Here is a 20,421-nt window from a genome sequence, read left to right as displayed (position 1 = left end):
GAAGTAGAGTAGTAGTAGTAGTAGTAGTAGTAGTAGTAGTAGAAGAAGAAGTAGTGTAGTAGTTGTAGTGGTAGTAGTAGTTGTAGTGGTAGTAGTAGTAGTTGTAGTAGTAGTAATTGTAGTTGTAGTAGTTGTAGTAGTAGTAGTAGTAGTAGGTGTGCCTTCGTTGTAAATTTGGATATTATTATTATTATTATTATTATTATTATTATCAATTGTATCACTATTACCATCATCGCTGTTATTGAACAATAAGTTTATATGTCGACAGATAACAAAAAAATGGCCAGAGTAGAATTGCCATTTATGAAATAGTAAACACATGACCAGAAGCGTTATTTCGGCAGTTGCCTCACATAACTTAGCATATACTGTTTGTCCGATTTGACTGCACATTTTAGGCGCAAGGAGTATTAAATATGTCAACTACGTTGTAGAATGCAGCAAGTGTAATTGGCCCTGGCGTATACATGTTATCAGCAGGCTAAGTGACACGACATTACGAAAAGTGATTAGTACTAACATTTATCGGGATCATTAGGACTCAAGGTCGTGTTATAAACTAAACAACAAAACACTACATTTTCGTTCCTGCTTATGACTAAAGCAAATATTTTAAATAATTCAGGTGCATATATTTCAGTTCTGAGAAATTGACACTGACTTCAAATTGATCAGGAATAGGTTCTTAAGTCATATGGCCATAAAAATAACTTCTCTATGTATAATGTTTCTGAAAAAATAGTCAGCACATGTGATTACACTGTATTTTTATCGTTAGTAGTCATTTACAATTAAATGTCACTGACTACGACCCATGGAAGTACATGTAGTCTTATCAAATCTAACTGGTTAGCTATCCTGTTACCGTGGTAACTAGTCTACCAACTTCATGTAACCCTTAGAGGCGGCTAACGGGATCGGGTGGCCAGGCTCGCACACTTGGTTGATGCATTTCATCGTATCCCAATTGAGTATCGCTGCTCATGATGTCAATCACTGGATTGTCTGGTCAAAACCCGGTTATGTACAGACTGCTGTCATATAGCTGGAATATTACTGAATGCCTTCGTTAAACAACAAACATTCACCTACATACCTACCCAGTGTATTTAAGTCTGACGCGAAAAATATATTTCTTACGTCTGAGCTTTTTCGGTATCTAATCTAATTGCTCAGATGTATCGTTACATTAACTGTAATCCCACGTCAACGACATCGACGACAACCCCCCTCGTCGGTCTATGCATCGAACTGTGTTTCTGTAAGCATAGGAGACTGTTCAGGTTTATCCATGACGACTAACAGTACTACTAATCGATAACTAGGCACACGCTTTTGTTCCCGCAGATTTGGAGTAGAAAATAGGATTAACATAGTATTATGAGCTTGTCAAGAGTAATATTGCTTTAAAAATACAGCCCCTCGGAAGTGCGGAGCTTTCGACAGCCTCTTGTCGATCGCTGTCGGATTGATGGGATAGACGCCATGATCTGATCCAGTCTGGCATTGAAGGGTTAGATATGACGATGGCGTCGCTGTATTGCGCTGTCGGGAGTACCGCGAAACCCTTGTCTAAATCCTGAATGGAATTATGTGATGTGTACTGTCACACTGGAGGTGAGGGTCAGTATCTGAGTGTGGTGTAAGGAGTTTTATACGAGACGTTGAAAGGTCAGTATTTGGATAGTGTCAAAGGTGACACGAATTCCTTTAATTCATGGATGTAAATGGCGTGATGCGGAGTTTATGACGTGCGCGGTCAGTTTTCTGACTACGGTCTCAGGAGTTATTCAGAGCTCGTGGTTAAAGTAATGAATGTGATGCTGTGCTGCGGAGTTTATATCGGACGCAGTCAATTCTGTGCCTTTGGTGTTTGGACGTCAGAGCTCCTGATTCGAAAATGACCGTATTTGGTGTGATGTGGAGTTTATAACGCATGCGGTTAGTTTTGTGACTACAGTGTATGGAGTTACACAGAGATATTGTTAAAACAATGGCGGTATTTGGTGTAATGTGGAGTTAATAACACGCTGTTAGTTTCGTGACGACAGTGTATGGAGTTACACAGAGATGTTGGTTGAGACAATGGCGGTATTTGGTGTAATGTGGAGTTTATAACACGCTGTTAGTTTTGTGACTACAGTGTATGGAGTTACACAGAGATGTTGGTTGAGACAATGGCGGTATTTGGTGTAATGTGGAGTTTATAACACGCTGTTAGTTTTGTGACTACAGTGTATGGAGTTGCACAGAAATATTGTTAAAACAATGTCGGTATTTGGTGTAATGTGGAGTTTATAACACGCTGTTAGTTTCGTGACGACAGTGTATGGAGTTACACAGAGATGTTGGTTGAGACAATGGCGGTATTTGGTGCAATGTCGAGTTTATAACACGCGGTTAGTTTCGTGACTACAGTGTAGAAGTTTCAAACAAAGTCCGTATTTGGTTTGCTTGGGATCTAACAGTTTGATGAGGGATGCTGAACGATCGCTATTTGGTGTCTCTCGTTGATCAAACCTCCGGTTCACCCAGCACTAGATTATTGGGTTTGACGGCGTGGCCGTTTAACCTTTCATACAGTGAAAAGGATTTTATTACCGGAGTACGTAGGATAGTAATTATTACTTCGCGATGACTCACACAGATTTGAAGTAGAAACCTGTCTCACCAACAGATTGAAGAAGTGCTTTGAGTTCTTTTCCAGCCTTTATTAGTTAAGGAGCAGGGGACTGGGGCACCAAGAATGGCTTCTCATATTTTTGCCATGCAGACACCAGTACCAATGTGAACTGCTAGGCGAGCGGTTGGGTTAATCACTGGGGCTCCTAGTCACCATTGATTTGAAACATCTGGGTAACAGTTACTAGAGATTCTGACAGCAACTTGCGCTCACGTAGTGGATGAAGATGCTCCTTTCTGTTATAATATATTAAAATGAAGGCTATTTTGAACCGTTGAATGCATAGATCTGTCGTCACTGTGAACAGTTTGTGCTGTTTCGGTCTTACTGAGAGCGTTTACGTTTATCCTAATCGTTTTTTTGTTTGTTTTTTGTTTGTTTGTTTTGGGGGTTGGGGGGGGGGGGGGGGGGGGGGGGGTGTCAATACGAGATAATAAGTATCTTAACCATCTTCCACACACTCCTCCCCCTTGCCTGTTTCACTATCGCTCGTTCTCCCCATCATGACATCCCCTTACTCATGCCCTTGTATCAGTATCAGCACACACACCCATGTACCATGCCCTCCCCACCACCATCGTCAAATACATCCACCCAGCACACACACCCAAGTACCATGCTCTCCCCACCACCATCATCAAATACATCCACCCAGCACACACACCCAAGTACCATGCTCTCCCCACCACCATCATCAAATACATCCACCCAGCACACCCGTCCAAGTACCATGCTCTCCCCGCCACCATCATCAAATACATCCACCCAGCACACACACCCAAGTACCATGCTCTCCCCACCACCATCATCAAATACATCCACCCAGCACACACATCCAAGTACCATGCCCTCCCCACCACCATCATCAAATACATCCACCCAGCACACACACCCATGTACCATGCTCTCCCCGCCACCATCATCAAATACATCCACCCAGCACACCCGTCCAAGTACCATGCTCTCCCCGCCACCATCATCAAATACATCCACCCAGCACACCCGTCCAAGTACCATGCCCTCCCCACCACCATCATCAAATACATCCACCCAGCACACACATCCAAGTACCATGCCCTCCCTACCCAATCCCATCTTACACCCACCGGCATCATGCTCTCCCCATAACCATCTACCCTTACATTCACCCCCACCCCCACACCCCATTTTCACATTCCACCCCACCCCCCGGCACCATGTATTAAGATTGTCCAAGTCAGTACATTACGACGATGGTTCGATGACAAACGAGACGTGTACTCTCCTTCAGATTTACAGCATTCATTTAATGGTGAAGAATATGATTTCAAATCACATTTACCGTTCCAATCGAAACAATTTGCTAAGGCCAGCCACGGTTTAAAAGCTGATACATCTCAATAAATGCTCAAATAAGGGCACTTTACAAATAACATACACACGATTGCGACATATCGCCGACGTCAGCAGTAAATGTTCAAGGGAGATAACTGTAGATACGTCAACCGGAAGTAGTGGGAGGATGTTAATTGATGAGTTGACAATAACAGCCGGACATGACAATGTTGTGTATATAGACACGGGACGCATCGGGTTCGTTACCAACTTGTGGGTGGGTGGACGGAGAGATTACACTTTTTATATGTTTTCCCCATAAAAATTGATCGTATATGAGAGAAAGGATTAATAATGCTTGGACTGTGTTGGCTTCCTCCAAGGCCGCGCAATTAACTATACTGTTATTCTTCCTGATATTGACTTGTGAAATCATTATACCCGCCTGTAGCCAGAGGCCACAGATATGTATAGCTGTGTCAGCATTTTGTTGTTTGTTAACAGCCGGTATTGGAAAAGTTCATCTTCGCATGAAATCAAGTTTATTATATTTTATATTTTTTTTATTCATTTTTTATTTATTATTTTGGTGGCAGTTATGGTTTCCTAGGTTTTTTTCCTGAAGTGTTTTTCAACATAATTTTCTTTATTAATTTTCAAAATATGTCAATACTGGCAACAGTACCATAAGTGTTCGTCTCTTTCAGTATCACCTAAAAATTATGCGTGACATAAATGTTTACCCATTTTGAACAGCATGGCAAACGTTAGTGATGAAATGAATTTAATGAAAATAATTTCTGGCAACCGTTGTGCTATTATTTCTTTGAATACAGACGAAGGATGTCTTGAAACATTGGTGATTTAGTGTTGGAACCTATTTCCAGTAGATAGCGTACTCCCAGCACCATAACCTTCGATGTCGAGTGTCCTGTTACCATGACAATAAGTGAATACGCGGTGTCTGGTGTGGTTTTTGACCGGAGGTATGTCTTAACGGGCATCGTCTGACAGTGACGGGGACAAACCACGTGATTAACAGTACATGGCTGCTGGGTCAAGCTGACATTAAGATGTTGTCATCGTCTTGTCGGGCCTGTAGACCCCCAAGTAATGCTGAGGTTGTTAGTGAAAGTTATTCTCTTTTTCTTCTTTATCATCAGCATCATCAACGACATCATCTGCATAGTTGTCATTATTATTATTATTATTATTATTATTATTATTATTATAATTATTATTATTATTATTATCCAAAGCGGCTTAAAACCCAGTCGTCGTCATCATCATCGTCATCGTCATCATCATCATACCGAGGGCGATCATTTTTATCACGATAGGAACAACAAAGACAGCAATGTTAACGATAACACGATCTACGATGACACAAAGGACACACGTGATAGAGCTACGAAACGAAACGCGCTGACCTTTTTCCAATCTATGACTAACCAGTAATTGTCTGTTCATTATGTTTTGTAAAAGAAATTTGAAAAAAGTACAATGACTCAACCCAGACTCTACGAGTCGCCCGATGTATAAAATTCCCTTTCATTATAAGATCCCTATTTTGATATTTATGGTATTCTAGATTCAGAAGTAATTTTGGATTTTATTGTCCTTGCAATGCATTTTAAATGTACCGCAGCCGCTGCGTCATCAATACTCTCGTTTGAACTGGCTCCTTCTTTTGACCAATTAAACATATGGTGTTGAAGCGTGTGCCCACCAAACCACGGCTTTCTTTTGATCCACCAATAAAGTCAGGCAAACCGGTATATCTCGTGCAGCCAAAGGTATGTTTCTTTTTCTTGATTAAAAAAACCCCGTAATCAACGTCTGTATTTTTTAAAAACAGTTTGTCAAAATCTCATTGCAAGTTTCTACACATAAAGACGTATATGCTGCATGTACTCCTTCTGTGTGGTTGTGTCGGTCGTGGGAGAAACGGCAATAACTTATATAAATCATTTAATTATTTGTTATTTTGATTTAAGCGTTCTTTTTACGCAACACGCCATGTTCTCACGCGCTGGCGGAAGTCAGAAAGAAGGTCATGGTGACCTTGCAACTATTTTGGCTGCAGGTGAAGGAGTGGCAACAGCCAGATATAGCTGCAACTATTTCGTTAATAATGCACGCCTGTGTGCCGAGAGTTCATAAAAGGGAGATAATCCATTTAAATGTAAGCAGTATCAGTTTAAAGTGCAGACACAGGTTGTTTTGTTTTATGACCTGTAGACATCCACAGCTGGTTGTATATCATTTGGATCATGTATAAGGCCAGTGTCCGTTATGTGACACCAGATGTGAAAACATTTTGTTTTTCTACACAAACTTGCTGTATGTACTTTATATCTCCATCGGGGCGGTCGGGTTGCCTAGTGGTTAAAGCGTTCGCTCGTCATGCAGAAGACCCGGGTTCGATTCCCGATATGGGTACAATGTGTGAAGCCCAGCCGTGATATTGCTGGAATATTGCTAAAAGCGGCGTAAAACCATACTTACTCACTCACTCACGAAAATCTCCATCAACGATTATGTATTAATACAGGTCAGCCGCACCCGTGATGTACAAAGGGATCGTTGTTTACCAACATTTAGTCCCAGTAATAAAGTTATCTAATTTAAAAATATATTTCTACAAAACATATAAAAATTCAAATTCAAACACAACAATGCGTAATATCATCCTAAAGCTGAATGTCTGTTACTTTCATAGTAAATAATGAAGCGAGACTCTCAGTTATCAGCTGTGACATGGAATCTGTAACCTGTGACTGATTAGGTGTACAATAATATTAAATAACATTGAATTAAAAACTAAATTGCTGACTTAACATCATACCCACTTATTCACTCGATTAAGTGTAAATGATCAGAAGATGTCATATTAACATGTAATTCTTAACTTTTCCCTCTCTGATTGAAAGGGCGGTCGGGTAGCCTAGTGGTTAAAGCGTTCGCTCGTCACGCCGAAGTCCCGGGTTTCGATTCCCGACATGGGTACAATGTGTGAAGCCTATTTCTGGTGTCCCCCGCCGTGATATTGCTGGAATATTGCTAAAAGCGGCGTAAAACTATACTCACTCACTCACTCTTTGAGTGAAATGGCGAAACGGCACCAGGGTCAGAGCTCATATACTTGAGATTTTAAGCACAATTGTTGAAATGTTGATAATAAGTAGCAATAAGGTAAGAGAACGCTGATGAGAATGAGAAATCAAAATAGACAATTAGGCGAAAATATTTGAAATGTCCGACTATGCTGCTACTTGCGATCAAAGCTGTCAACTAGTTCTCCACGCTAGGATGCTTCAGAAACCCTTCTTCTCTACCAATCGACTCAGGTCGGCATTATGCGACGGCGGATATGTTTATGAAATCACTGAGAGTAGGATTCGATTTGCACTTATGAGAGCTGTGTGACGTGGTACTTTGTAGAACATGTTACCTCCAGCTCCACAACCATCGCCTGACCCGGCAGCATGGACGTCCATAGCGCACGGTGGCATAGCGTGCGAAACAGTTCCAGCGGATTGAGCATCGCCAGCACTACTGATAATGAATACGGCTTCATCGGTAGAGCCATAATCATCAGATGGTTTGGTGCGCGCACTGGTGCACAGCACTATGCATCCACGAGGCTGCTGCTCAATGCATGTGTAATGCCGACTGCAGCTGACATATTGAAATTGACTGGAAAATACAAATACATTAGCTGGTAAATAAAGGAAACAGACTTCAGAGTTCAGCTGATATATGACACCATTGTCCTCACATTTCAGCTGGTGACTGGTGACTTTCAGGGCACCTGTCATGACTGTTGACTTTGAATTGCAATTGTCGTGACCGTTGTTTTTCAGTGCAGTTGTCATGACTGTTGACTTTGCATTGCAATTGTCATGACCGTTGGCTTTCATTGCAGTTGTCATGACAGTTGACTTTAAAGTGCAGTTGTCATGACAGTTGACTTCAAAGTGCAGTTGTCATGATTGTTGACTTTAAAGTGCAATTGTCATGACTGTTGACTTTAAAGTGCAATTGTCATGATTGTTGACTTTAAAGTGCAATTGTCATGACCGTTGTCTTTCAGTGCAGTTATCATGACGGTTGACTTTAAAGTGCAATTGTCACGATGTTTGACTTTACAGTGCAATTATCATGACTATTGACTTAAAGTGAAGTTGCCAGGGCCTAAAGTGATACAATCAAGGCCATTCAGACGATGGCTGAAATTGAATCGCGGTAGAAGTCTTTTATTCATTCTTGTTTAACCTCACATAAGTCGAGGCGGCTGGGTCGATAATCGATAGTAGGTTTAAAATGATATTCATTAAATACAGTAAACTAACAGCTGTTTCGTACATAGTATCACATAGAAACCTAAAGTCTAACGAAACACTTTTCTATTTTAACGTTAAATAGAAAAAACTTCAGCGGTTTTATATTCATTTTGGCAGTATAAAATTCAATATTGTTAACAAGGAAGTTTTTTATTAAAAGCTTGTTCATTATCTAAACTGTCAGGCAATAGAAAGCATATCCCCATGTTTGATGTTGCCTTAAACTAAAACAAACAAGAAATAATTATTCGGATGAGATGTATTTGATAAGGGGATCATATTTGGTTAAATTAGCTGTGTTTCGGCGACAGTTTTCAGCCTTGTAAACGTTTTGACAACGTTTGCAGTCTTTAGGTAAAATTTAATTGTCAAGTGTATACTTTCTCTTGCCCTGCAGTTTATAGTGATTATTAACGAGTCGTAGAGGATTAGCTGTTACAGGAAGGCATAGTGGCTATGCTGGTATGTCTTGTAAACTTTGATTAACTTTGTAACCGCTGTGCACTAACATAGAATCGATTGTCAGAAAATAAGTGAATGGTGGTGTTGGACATTTTGATTAATTCATTGACATACTAATTTGTTCAAGTTATCAGCTACATCTTGAGTAAATTGTTTCGTTCATTTTTCTTCGTCTCCTTTAACCTTGAGACCAACCAACTAGGCCGGTCTCCAGTTGCCGCATTGCGGTTAGAGCCAGGAACTTTAACATATACGCATTAGCAGGCCTGACGACTCGGGCATGACAGCGGAGAAGTTCCACTTGGGCAGGTTGTAATCTTTGAGTCGAGAGAAAAGCTTCTGGTAATTATATCTGGAGCAAGGGAGAAGCGGGCTAATTTACTTTTTCCCACAGAATTTACAATTTGTGTGGATACATGCCCGAATTTAAAATCGTGTTTTACACTAAGATAGGCATGGAGGCAATAGTGCCTATACCAGAATATGTATACTGCTTGTTGTGTATAGAAGCAATAGTGCCTATACCAGAATATGTATACTGCGTGTTGTGTATAGAAGCAATAGTGCCTATACCAGAATATGTATACTGCTTGTTGTGTATAGAAGCAATAGTGCCTATACCAGAATATGTATACTGCTTGTTGTGTATAGAAGCAATAGTGCCTATACCAGAATATGTATACTGCTTGTTGTGTATAGAAGCAATAGTGCCTATACCAGAATATGTATACTGCTTGTTGTGTATAGAAGCAATAGTGCCTATACCAGAATACGTATACTGCTTGTTGTGTATAGAAGCAATAGTGCCTATACCAGAATATGTATTCTGCTTGTTGTGTATAGAAGCAATAGTGCCTATACCAGAATATGTATACTGCTTGTTGTGTATAGAAGCAATAGTGCCTATACCAGAATATGTATACTGCTTGTTGTGTATAGAAGCAATAGTGCCTATACCAGAATATGTATACTGCTTGTTGTGTATAGAAGCAATAGTGCCTATACCAGAATATGTATACTGCTTGTTGTGTATAGAAGCAATAGTGCCTATACCAACATCTGTATACTGCTGGTTATGGAAAGAAACAATAGTGCCTATACCAGAATATCTACACTGCCTGTAGTGTATACATCAGCTACGACTGTTCCTGTATCTATACACTGCGTTTCCCGTGTACTGACATTGACACTAATACTGAAGAGCTCCAATGCACACAACACCTGCTTTTGTTACCACCTAATTACTCCGTATGGACACGAGGTCAGAGATACAGAAGTATTGATACAAGCAGGAGATACTGTTGCACTTTGCACGGCATGACCTCTGTCATTAGGGTACATTCAGTGGGCGAAGCCACGTCTGTTATTTAAGATAGTTATGCCCGCCACCATGCTAAGTCACATGATTGAGATTTAATACATTTGACCTGTCTACGATACGTTTGTCAGAATGAGGGCATGGACTCAGTTGTTTAAATATAAGCTACACAATCCTTTCCATATTCAAATGAAAACTCCGTTAAATCCATTGTACAATACGGACCATATCATGAAATTGATTAATCAATAACTAATAGTGATGATAGTGATGATGCCAGATGTTCGTGAAAAGGTGAGCGTATCCTGCTCCACCGATGTCACCGTCACAAACACATGCAAAGGCAAGTCCTTTGTTCACCTGGAAAAACACCGGAAGATATGGTTCAAGTAAAAATAGGAATTTTCAAATTTGGAAAGTTTTAACATATATCAATATACACTGGAAGTCTGTCCAATTTTTAACCTTATTGTTATGTTATTATTATGTCCCGTAATAATAGTTTTGATTTATTGTAATCAAATGTAGCGAAGTGGAAGCCATCATCGATAAACCAATATGCTATATCTCCATTCCATTAAATGGCGTACACCATTCCCTACGTTTGGAGTCCGATTCTAATAGACGTCCAAAATACTCAGCTAGACAAATGTTGTTTTGATGGAGATGGTGACGTCAGTTCCTAAAAGATGCTAACGAATGTTTCCTCAGTATCCCCCATACTGTAATAGAAATAAAATACAGATAATATTCCAGGATGGTTAAAAGCTTGCGACAATGTTTGTATCAAACTGTATACACAATTCCGATTTCAGCACATAACTAACTAGAGGTTGAAAGCCATATTTCATCGGGATACCCGTTTTCGATGGGTATTTTTGTGTAACGCCGCCCTCAGCAGACGGTAAATAATCGAGTCTTGACATGACAATCCAGTGATTGACAACATGAGCATCAATCTACGCAATGAGATACGATGGCATGCACGAACCAAGTCAACGAGTCCCGTAAGTCGCCCCTTAAGACAAGCACAGTTGTCTTTTTCGGCAAGCATGGGTTGCTGAAGATCTATTCCAACCCGGATCTTTACGGGTAGTTATCGATGTGACGAGAGACGTTTTACTTTAGTACTTTTTTCATAAAGAATGTTCTGTTGTCTCGATTCGCATGCAGAGTTTCGGATTCGGGTACAAAAAATTCTTAAGGGTGTTTAATTTTAAGTATGTTAACATATAAATGTCATGTGAGATTAACTATAGTCATATTGAAAAATCGGGCGTGCTTTAACCTTCTTTGGAGTAGTATGTTTACCATTTTATCAATATACCTGTTCATTTCACAGGGGTAGTTTGGGACCTAACCTATTCTAAACTATAAGCATCTGATTATCTTGTTCAAGGTGTTATTACTTGTCGGTGTGATACAGTATTGCTGGCTACGGGGTAAAATATCAGTACCTTGCCCGTTTTGATCGTTTCATAGTACGTACCATCTCTCACACGTAGACTGTACACATACAATGACACACCTTGGTCTAGTGGAAGAGCGTCTGCCCGGAGAGCGGAAGGTCCGGGGTTCGATCCCCGGCCGCGTCATACCAAAAGACGTTAAAAGATGGTTCTTGTTGTTACCCTGTCTGGCGCTCGGCATTGAGGGACTAAGCCAAGGACTGGTCGGCTCGAAGTGTGTAAACTGTGACTGACTGGGGTATTCGTGTTAAATTGCGGCATGGTATCTCAGTGGGCTAACACTGTAAAATCGGCATTACTCCGGACTAACACACACACACACACACACACACACACACACACCCCATCTCGTGCTAGGTTTAGAGAAGCGCCTGTAGAAAGATCCAGGTTAGGATTGGTCTTAAGAAACACACACACACACCATCTCGTGCTTGGTTTAGAGAAGCGCCTGTAGAAAGATCCAGGTTAGGATTGGTCTTAAGAAACCCTTGCTCGTCTCCCCCCGTGAAGATCCGGGTTAGGATTGGTCTTCAGGAACCCATGCTTGTCTTCCCCGTGAAGATCCGGGTTAGGATTGGTCTTCAGAAACCCATGCTTGTCTCCCCCCGTGAAGATCCGGGTTATGGCTGATCTTCAGAAACCCATGCTTGTCTCCCCCCGTGAAGATCCGGGTTATGACTGATCTTCAGAAACCCATGTTTGTCTCCCCCGGTGAAAATCCGGGTTATGACTGATCTTCAGAAACCCATGTTTGTCCTCCCCGTGAAGATCCGGGTTATGACTGATCTTCAGAAACCCATGTTTGTCCTCCCCGTGAAGATCCGGGTTATGACTGATCTTCAGAAACCCATGCTTGTCTCCCCCCGTGAAGATCCGGGTTATGACTGATCTTCAGAAACCATGTTTGTCTCCCCCCGTGAAAATCCGGGTTATGACTGATCTTCAGAAACCCATGTTTGTCCTCCCTGTGAAGATCCGGGTTATGGTTGGTCTTCAGCAACCCATACGTATCGTAAAAGGCGACAAGAAAGGGATCGGGTGGTCAGGCTCGCTGACTTGGTTGATGCATGTCATCGTGTTCCAATCGCGTAGAACGATGCTCATGGTGTCAATCACTGGATTGGTCCGAACGCCATCATAAAGCTGCGTCGGCGTTAAACAAGGAACAAACAAACCTATTCATGCAGACTTGTTAACCAAGATCAACATGAAATTATCTTTTCAACGGCCATAACCTTAACGTGTAAGCCAAATGCGCTTGACCAGTTTCCCTGAGTTGTAACCCAATAAAATCTGCATCATTTCACAAGGTCATACAAAACAACAATCGAGTTGACTCTGTACGGTTCTTTCGCATCCCAGCTTCCACTACCATCATCAAACATTTATAGGGTATTAATGAGGTTTGAGACCCATCACCAACGACTCCCATCTCTAGCGGGGACCCTAGTCATAGGAACGCTGCATTGATCTACCTGAGGCATGGCCTACCTGTGAAGGTATCGTCATCGGATGGGCAGTTTCCTGTTTGTATAGGGACGGTTTTAGTTGCGGTTGGGAGTGTTGAAGATGGAATTGAATTTTGTGGGTGAAGAGGCAGCGAATGCAACCACCGTTAGAGGTGTGCCCGCACACGATCCAGAAACCTTATTAATTTTTCATTGTCTAACATTTCCATGAAATTGTATTACGAGTTCCGACCTGCCAGTGAATCGATCGTCAGTCTCGGTGCTGTACTCCCCTTGTGGCCTTTGTGCATACACCGCAGTGTCAGCACGTCAGTGTCAGCATGCGGAACATCACAATTCTATAGCAGTAGATGGAAGCCGCTGGATGGATGCAAAATTTACCAGCACTGATAGCGTGCTACATCCCTCTCCCTGACGCCATCTTGGCTCCCATCATCTCGACTGTTGCAGCCAACTTGTCTCTTTACATTCTGGAAAATAACACTAAAACGTACCAACAAGAATGAAGTACATTAGATTAACAGTAAATGTCCGTACCTAATATATTCGTGAGTTCAACTATTTTTTTGGAATAGCGATCTGTACATATAGGTACATGCGTTTCAGACACTTTTCAACAATGTAACATACTTTTTATACTCATAAACGCGAGTAAATCGAATATTCGCATTTGCCTCTTGACGATATAATGTGGAGTAAATGGTTCAAGATAGGCACAGTACTTGATAAAGGATGTGCATATAGGTTACTATCAATGTGAAAAAAACAGTCAATGAATTTTGATTTAAATGACTAAACTTTTAACTTAGGCACTTTACAAAACGCCAAAATACATAAAGTTCAATCATTTAATGAATATTTTGATTGACAGATTAACATAGTGACTAAAAGTTACATGGGAGGTTTAAAGGGCTTAAGAATATCACAATAGACTAATTATGCTAGGATTAGAATCCAAAAGATATATATCGCTTTTCTATTAATCCTATCATTTTCAGTCACTGGATAATGAAATGAAGCATAAACATGTTTTTGAATTCGTTATCATAATAAAATAAATGAAAAATTAATTTAAAGTCGTATATATCGTGGCGTTTTGTAAATTGCCTAGGTGAAAATTTTACACTTTGACTGGAACATATATACAATGATTATTTATTTATTAAAACATCGTGGTTGTTACTAAGACAGACCATATATATTACCTCAGGTATATCAAGGTTTTATCTCAGATACATCATAGTTGTACCTTAAGCATACCATGTCACTTTAAACCAGCCAGATCCAAGATTCGGCGTTAAACCCAAATAAATCACTCACGCGGTTTCACACAAATCACTTATTACAACTGAATCCAGGTCAAGGATCATAGTCGCCCTTAAACTCGCCACCTACGACAAGAATAGATAACTGAGAACTCATTCTGGCCTGTTGGGTGGTTGTTTCTACAGCTACGTTCCGTCCCCGTGACAAGCCTTATCATGACGTAATTACTGAAATGACGCCTAACGTCTTGGATCAACCATTAGCGACGAGCGGTAAACTACACGAATAATGTTTTATTACATACCACCCGGACAAACAGCAAAAAATATTTACACAGTTTTGTCATTATATTTTTATCGTGATTATTTATTCACTAATGATGTTACGTACCTAGTCATCAGGTTCAAAACAGTTCGTTAGACCAGACTATGACGCCATAGGAAAAAATCAATGGCATACAATCGAACGAACGCATAGCGTCGAGGAATGTGGCAGTGCATGGATTTCTATGAATGAATGTTATTACTCAATGCAAACATCGACCTGTCCACTACCTCTCTCACTGATTGCAATTTAGCATCATCAACCCCAACCACGCTCCATCTCCAACTAGCCTATCCCGTTACCACATCGCCGACACTGCAGTCGATACCAACATCAAACACCGACCCACATAGGCAAACACACACCTTGAACTCAATGATCACAGAACGTTAAGCCGTGTTTCGTAACACAACGGCGACATCGGTGGAAATGACGAGAACAATCAATATTTACCTGGACGCTACGCATCCGATTCGTCGCAGAATTTACAGGCTGAAACTAGACGGTCGCCTAGTCAAAGAGGTATCGAGCTTTACCCTTACACAGCTTCTGCATCTAGCATCGATTGATGGTATCCGTGGGATTACCTCCTCTTGTGGTCAGGACTTTGGTCTTGGTAATCAGTACTCGGACATTTAAGAGTGGTCAGCATCGCCTGGCCGGAGAACGGATTATAGTATTCGGAAAGAGGTCTGAGGCTGACCATTGTCCAGAGTCTGTCTTGGATCTGGATCAAAGAATTACGTGAGAGGTTCATTATGGGTGATTATTTATTCAGTGAGGTTATCGATTATCGATCAGGCCACATATACACCGATCTGCATGAGCAGAACAGAGCGACGCCTTGCATGGATATGTACACCACTTGTTGAACACCGGACCATTTATGTATGGCTCTGTTTGACATGGAGGCATTAAACATCCGTGGTCTAGGTCAGCGATGTCCGTGTTATCTATGTTGGAATAAGTAGTTATTCGGCTGATGAAGGTCGGGTGATCACAATAAGTAACCAGGCTGATTGTTCATCATAGTAAACAAATCAAACGGATGTGACCAGTGCTTAAAATCAATGGATTGTTGGCCCTTCGCGAAGACCTAGTACCATCACTTGCTAGTGATTCATAAGCACATGCTCACGAAAAAGTCGGGATCGTACAATCGACTATGCTTTTGGCAGAGATTCTTATGAATATGGAAAGGGTTTTGGCGCTTTTGAATATACACAGGCCATGGTGATGTTGAATTAGACCGCCTCCGTGGTCCACTGGATACAGCGTTTGGTCGGAATGTCTTTGGATCGATCCACGGCCGAGTCATTCAAACAGACGTTAACAGATGGAAGTTATCCTGCTAGACAAGGCGATACAATTGGAGTCAGTATACCGTGTCTCAGTGGGATATTCGCGTTAAAACAAAGGCATGGTATTTCAGTTGTCTAGCACCATAAAACCGGCTTTAGTCCGGACTAGTACACCGGCGTGCTTACACGTCACAATAATCATGAACCCGGTTAAACTCCATTTCAGTCACATGAACTGAACAAGGTTTGTTTGTCTGTTTGTTGTCTAACGCTGCACTCAGCATATTACAGCTATATGCTGATGATTATACAATACTATTTATGACGACGTTTATACAGTAATATATGCTGATGATTATACAATACTATTTATGACGACGTTTATACAGTAATATATGCCGATGATTATACAATACTATTTATGACGACGTTTATACAGTTATATATGCCGATGATAATACAATACTATTTATGACGACGTTTATACAGTACTGTAATATATGCCGATGGTTATACAATTCTATTTATGACGACGTTTATACAGTTATATATGCCGATGATTATACAATACTAATTATGACGACGTTTATACAGTAATATATGATGATGATTATGCAATACTATCTATGACGACGTTTATACAGTAATATATGCCGGTGTTTATACAATAGTATTTATAACGACGTTTATACAGTAATATATGCCGATGTTTATACAATACTATTTATGACGACGTTTATAAAGTTATACAGAACGCACAATGATAGTATCGCTAACAGAAAGAATGTACAATCAAACACCACGCCCTCTTGCATCACATGTTAGTATGGGGAAGGGATACATAATAATTTACGTTTCGTTTATATGTTGTTTTCTGAAACAAGATATTGTCTATAATTTCTTAACAGTGGTCACTCATAATGACCTCAAAGTTAAATATCATGAATCAAATCGAGTTTAAATTTGAGACTTTCATATTATGGTTCCCATATATGTGATGTATCTTTCGCGTTGTGGATAGCTTAAAGAGGTTTGTCGTCACGTCGAAAACCGGGTTCTGTTTCCAACATTGGCACAATGCAAGAATTAAGTCGTTTGTTGGTGTCCTTCGCGTTATATTGCTTTATTGTTTGGGGTTATCTAACTCACTTATGTTTTTAAATTAAATATGTCACTTATATTAAGAACTTCGGGTAAGTCTAAATGGTGACTATAACAATGATGTCAAATGAAATAGCGATGTTCAAAGTTACTGTTGTAACGTCTTTCTGCTGTAATGAATGACTTATTAATCCTCAGCATACCTCCCTACCCCGTAGTGCCCATGGATTACTGAACTGCACAATATAATTCCTTGCTGACTTCGAGGTCGGATAAATGAGATCACGAAGTTGACCTCCACAACAGACACGACGGGCAACAACGTGTTATAGCTGCCGGACATCTGCGATATTGAGTCGGTCTTGACAGCCACAATCACAAACTTATATCAGTCATTGTACTCCTGTTTAATCATGGCGGGTAACGGGAACATGTTTAATTATCTGCCAATATTTATTCGCTGTCATATAACTGAAACGACGCACCTAGTGCCCTGATTAATAAATATACTCAGCAATCATAGAACCGTTTATTAAATGGAAAAGCAACACGGGGGTGTTGGGTTTCGAACTCCGAAACGTGATTGACAGGCAATTTGTAATTTCTATGTACGCATCCGCCATTGCGCAAAAGGATGGGTTGGCGTGATATCGCCGCAAACCAACCCACCTACACTGAGCGTTTAAGCGCAGGTCCTTAAACAGACCTTTTGTCGAAATATCAATATATTGTTATGATTGTCTATCTTAGGAAAGGTGAATCAATGAATCACAGACTCTCCTGAAAGAATGCCGAGATCTGACAAGCACCAAATAACCTTGCGATAGCTCTTGATGTAACCGCAAGTCGATACGACTGCGCACAGGGCCTGACAACACGGGTCAAAGTGATATTACTTGGAGGCTTGGGAAGTGCAATTCTTAATCATGATGGTTAATTGCAAGACTGTCCCTTTTTTCGCGCATACTCAGGTAAAATAGTTCACTGCGTGTGTAACCATTATGACGAAAGGGTAATCATACAGTTTTATGGAATCCAAGACAGGACATGTCGCGTTGTCGCGTTGTCGCCCTTATTACACGAACAAGCAAAAAAGTGTCCCAAACAACTAACCAAAGCGCGACAAAGCGACAACGCGACATTTTGGCCATTTGTCGCGTTGTCGCATTGTCGCTTTGAATAATCTTTTTTTCGACAACGAGAAATTTTTCAAGGTCAAAATACGCGCGTTGTCGCATCATAAAAAATGTGTGAAAAAGGCGCTAAAATGCGCGACAACGCGACAATGCGACAATGTCCCTTCTAGGATTCCATAAGTTCATGTATGAAAGAAAACTTTTAGTATTATTTACCCGCAGATGTTTGGTTGTATGAAATTAAGATTTATGTTTTCTCCCTCAAAGTGTTTAAGGAATAAACAGGCTTATGTGTAATCATTCCGGTGCTTTTGTTGCAAACTGTGCGGAATCAATAGAGCATCTATGTGTATATAATATGTATCTTACAATACTGTTTTATTTAATTATTTTTACTTATATGTATCATGTTAATCCCCATGTAAAATTATCTACTATATCTCGGTACCATATTATCATGCAATCTAAATTCGTATATAAACTACAATTTATATATACTACACAAAAGAAGCTAAGGACCACTCGATACTTTCATATTACTGTAGTAAATCTGTCCCCTCGGACCTGGCATATGCAGGGCCTTAAATGTGTGGCTCATGGCATGAAAAATTAACCACAGTAATATCGAAAGAATCTTTTGAGTATTATATAGAGAATCACATTTTCGTTGCACAGCACTTTGTCTGATTGTTTCAGTAATGTAGTTGTTCTTTTTTCCAGATCCATGGCTCTAGGATCCTGGGTCTGAATGCAAGGGATCATTTCCGGGTGGGGTCATGAGGTCCGAACACGTAAGTGCGCATGCGCTGGCTCCATATGTGATCACGTGTTACAAGTGTGAGAGTGAATGGGTTAACACCATCGTCACCATTACAGCCATAGTATTGTTTGTTTGTTTGTTTGTTTGTTGTTTAACGCCGCACTAAGCAATATTCCAGGTATATGGCGGCGGTCTGTAAATAATCGAATCTGGACACGACAATCCAGTGATTGACATCATGAGCATCGATCCACGCAATTGGAATCGATGACATACATCAACCAAGTCAGCGAGCCTCACCACCTGACGACATGAAAACCTCACACGGTATACCGGCCAGTCCTTGTTTTACCCTCTGAAAGCCGAGCACCAGGCAGGGTAACAACAAGTACCATCTTGTAACGTCTTTTGGTATGACGCGGCAGGGGATCGAACCCCAAACCTTCCACTCTCCGGGCAGACCCTCTACCACTAGACCACGGAGGCGGTCACGTGCATAAAGAGCAATGTGAGGCGTGATTGTGGAGACCATAGCATTGTTGGGTGCCTGGGGTATCTGTATGGGTGTACTATGGATGTACCTCAGAATCGTGCATGATTTCATGTCTACACGTGTGTCAAACTTAACATTTATCATTAAAAATATAATTTAATCACTCATCATCATTCCCCGGAAAAAAAACGCAGCTTAATCACGCTTAACTCATCCTCACTTCACAAAACACCTTTCATTCCGGAAGTGACGTCACCTACCCCACTTCCGGAAGTGACGTCACCTACCCCACTTCCGGCTTAGACAGTATTTTGCCACATCAGAGACCGGTTTTCAACAAGCCAGTGAACTCACTGTTAAATGTTAAACACCGAGGCACTTTTGCCTCCTAACTTCATCAATCCCCCCTTACCAGGATATATTGCCGCAGTGACAGGGAACTTGATATGTGTTGACTGAAAATCGGCTGATGCCTCGGACGTTCATGACGAGGAGGGCAAACAAAGAGGCGTGGGTGAGCAGTGCTTCAATCAAATCTTGACCTATTCGGTCCACTGTCCATCGGCAACTTGTAGACCCCTTTGGCTAGGAGATGCGTCCTTATTGGATTGTCTGGGTATTGTGGAATAATTACCGAGGCCGATACCGCTTACACCGAGACCAGTAGTGGTCGAATTCCACTAATTCGTTACATGACCATGACTGCTTATAATGCCAGTAGCCGCGGAGGGGAGACCCGGATATTGGTTGAACACTGAAGGCCAATGGCGCCCGCTCGGGCAAATTGAACGCTTGTGTCAGTGGGCAATTGATTTAGCATTCTTCTCGTAAGTATTTTCTCAGTCGTGCGTCTGTAATCGGCGTTACGACTGTAATTTTAACACAGGGTTTTCCATAAAATCTGAAAAACGAGCCCTTTTCATCACAAGTAGTGATTTCTCTCTCACTCTGCGCGGGTGGTTCTGCGAATAGCACC

General features: G+C 41.0%; 2 protein-coding genes across 11 annotated transcripts in view; both read left to right on the top strand.

Annotated features, from left to right (window-relative positions):
• The window catches only part of LOC124119458 (sodium channel protein para-like), a 116,304-nt gene that overhangs the window by 50,101 nt on the left and 45,782 nt on the right, over window positions 1-20,421 (top strand). For all 10 annotated transcript variants that reach the window (XM_046481966.2, XM_048402891.1, XM_046482021.2 and 7 more), the window contains one exon: window positions 18,913-18,983. The gene's annotated coding sequence lies outside the window, so the exon portion shown is untranslated. The remainder of the gene's footprint in view (window positions 1-18,912; window positions 18,984-20,421) is intronic.
• LOC125384373 lies at window positions 3,239-3,814 on the top strand. The gene has a single exon (XM_048403405.1). The coding sequence runs from the start codon at window positions 3,239-3,241 to the stop codon at window positions 3,812-3,814; it is 576 nt and encodes a 191-aa protein (XP_048259362.1).

The sequence above is a fragment of the Haliotis rufescens genome, unplaced genomic scaffold (assembly GCF_023055435.1).
Source record: "Haliotis rufescens isolate VD_foot unplaced genomic scaffold, xgHalRufe1.0.p SCAF_3, whole genome shotgun sequence".
Lineage (NCBI taxonomy): Eukaryota > Metazoa > Mollusca > Gastropoda > Lepetellida > Haliotidae > Haliotis > Haliotis rufescens.
The sequence above is the reverse complement of the archived record's forward strand: the minus strand, read 5'-3'. Positions and strand labels throughout refer to the sequence as shown.

Excerpts from the sequence above, each read along its gene's own strand:
- LOC125384373 (XM_048403405.1), top strand. The coding sequence starts at position 3,239 with ATGTACCATGCCCTCCCCACCACCATCGTCAAATACATCCACCCAGCA.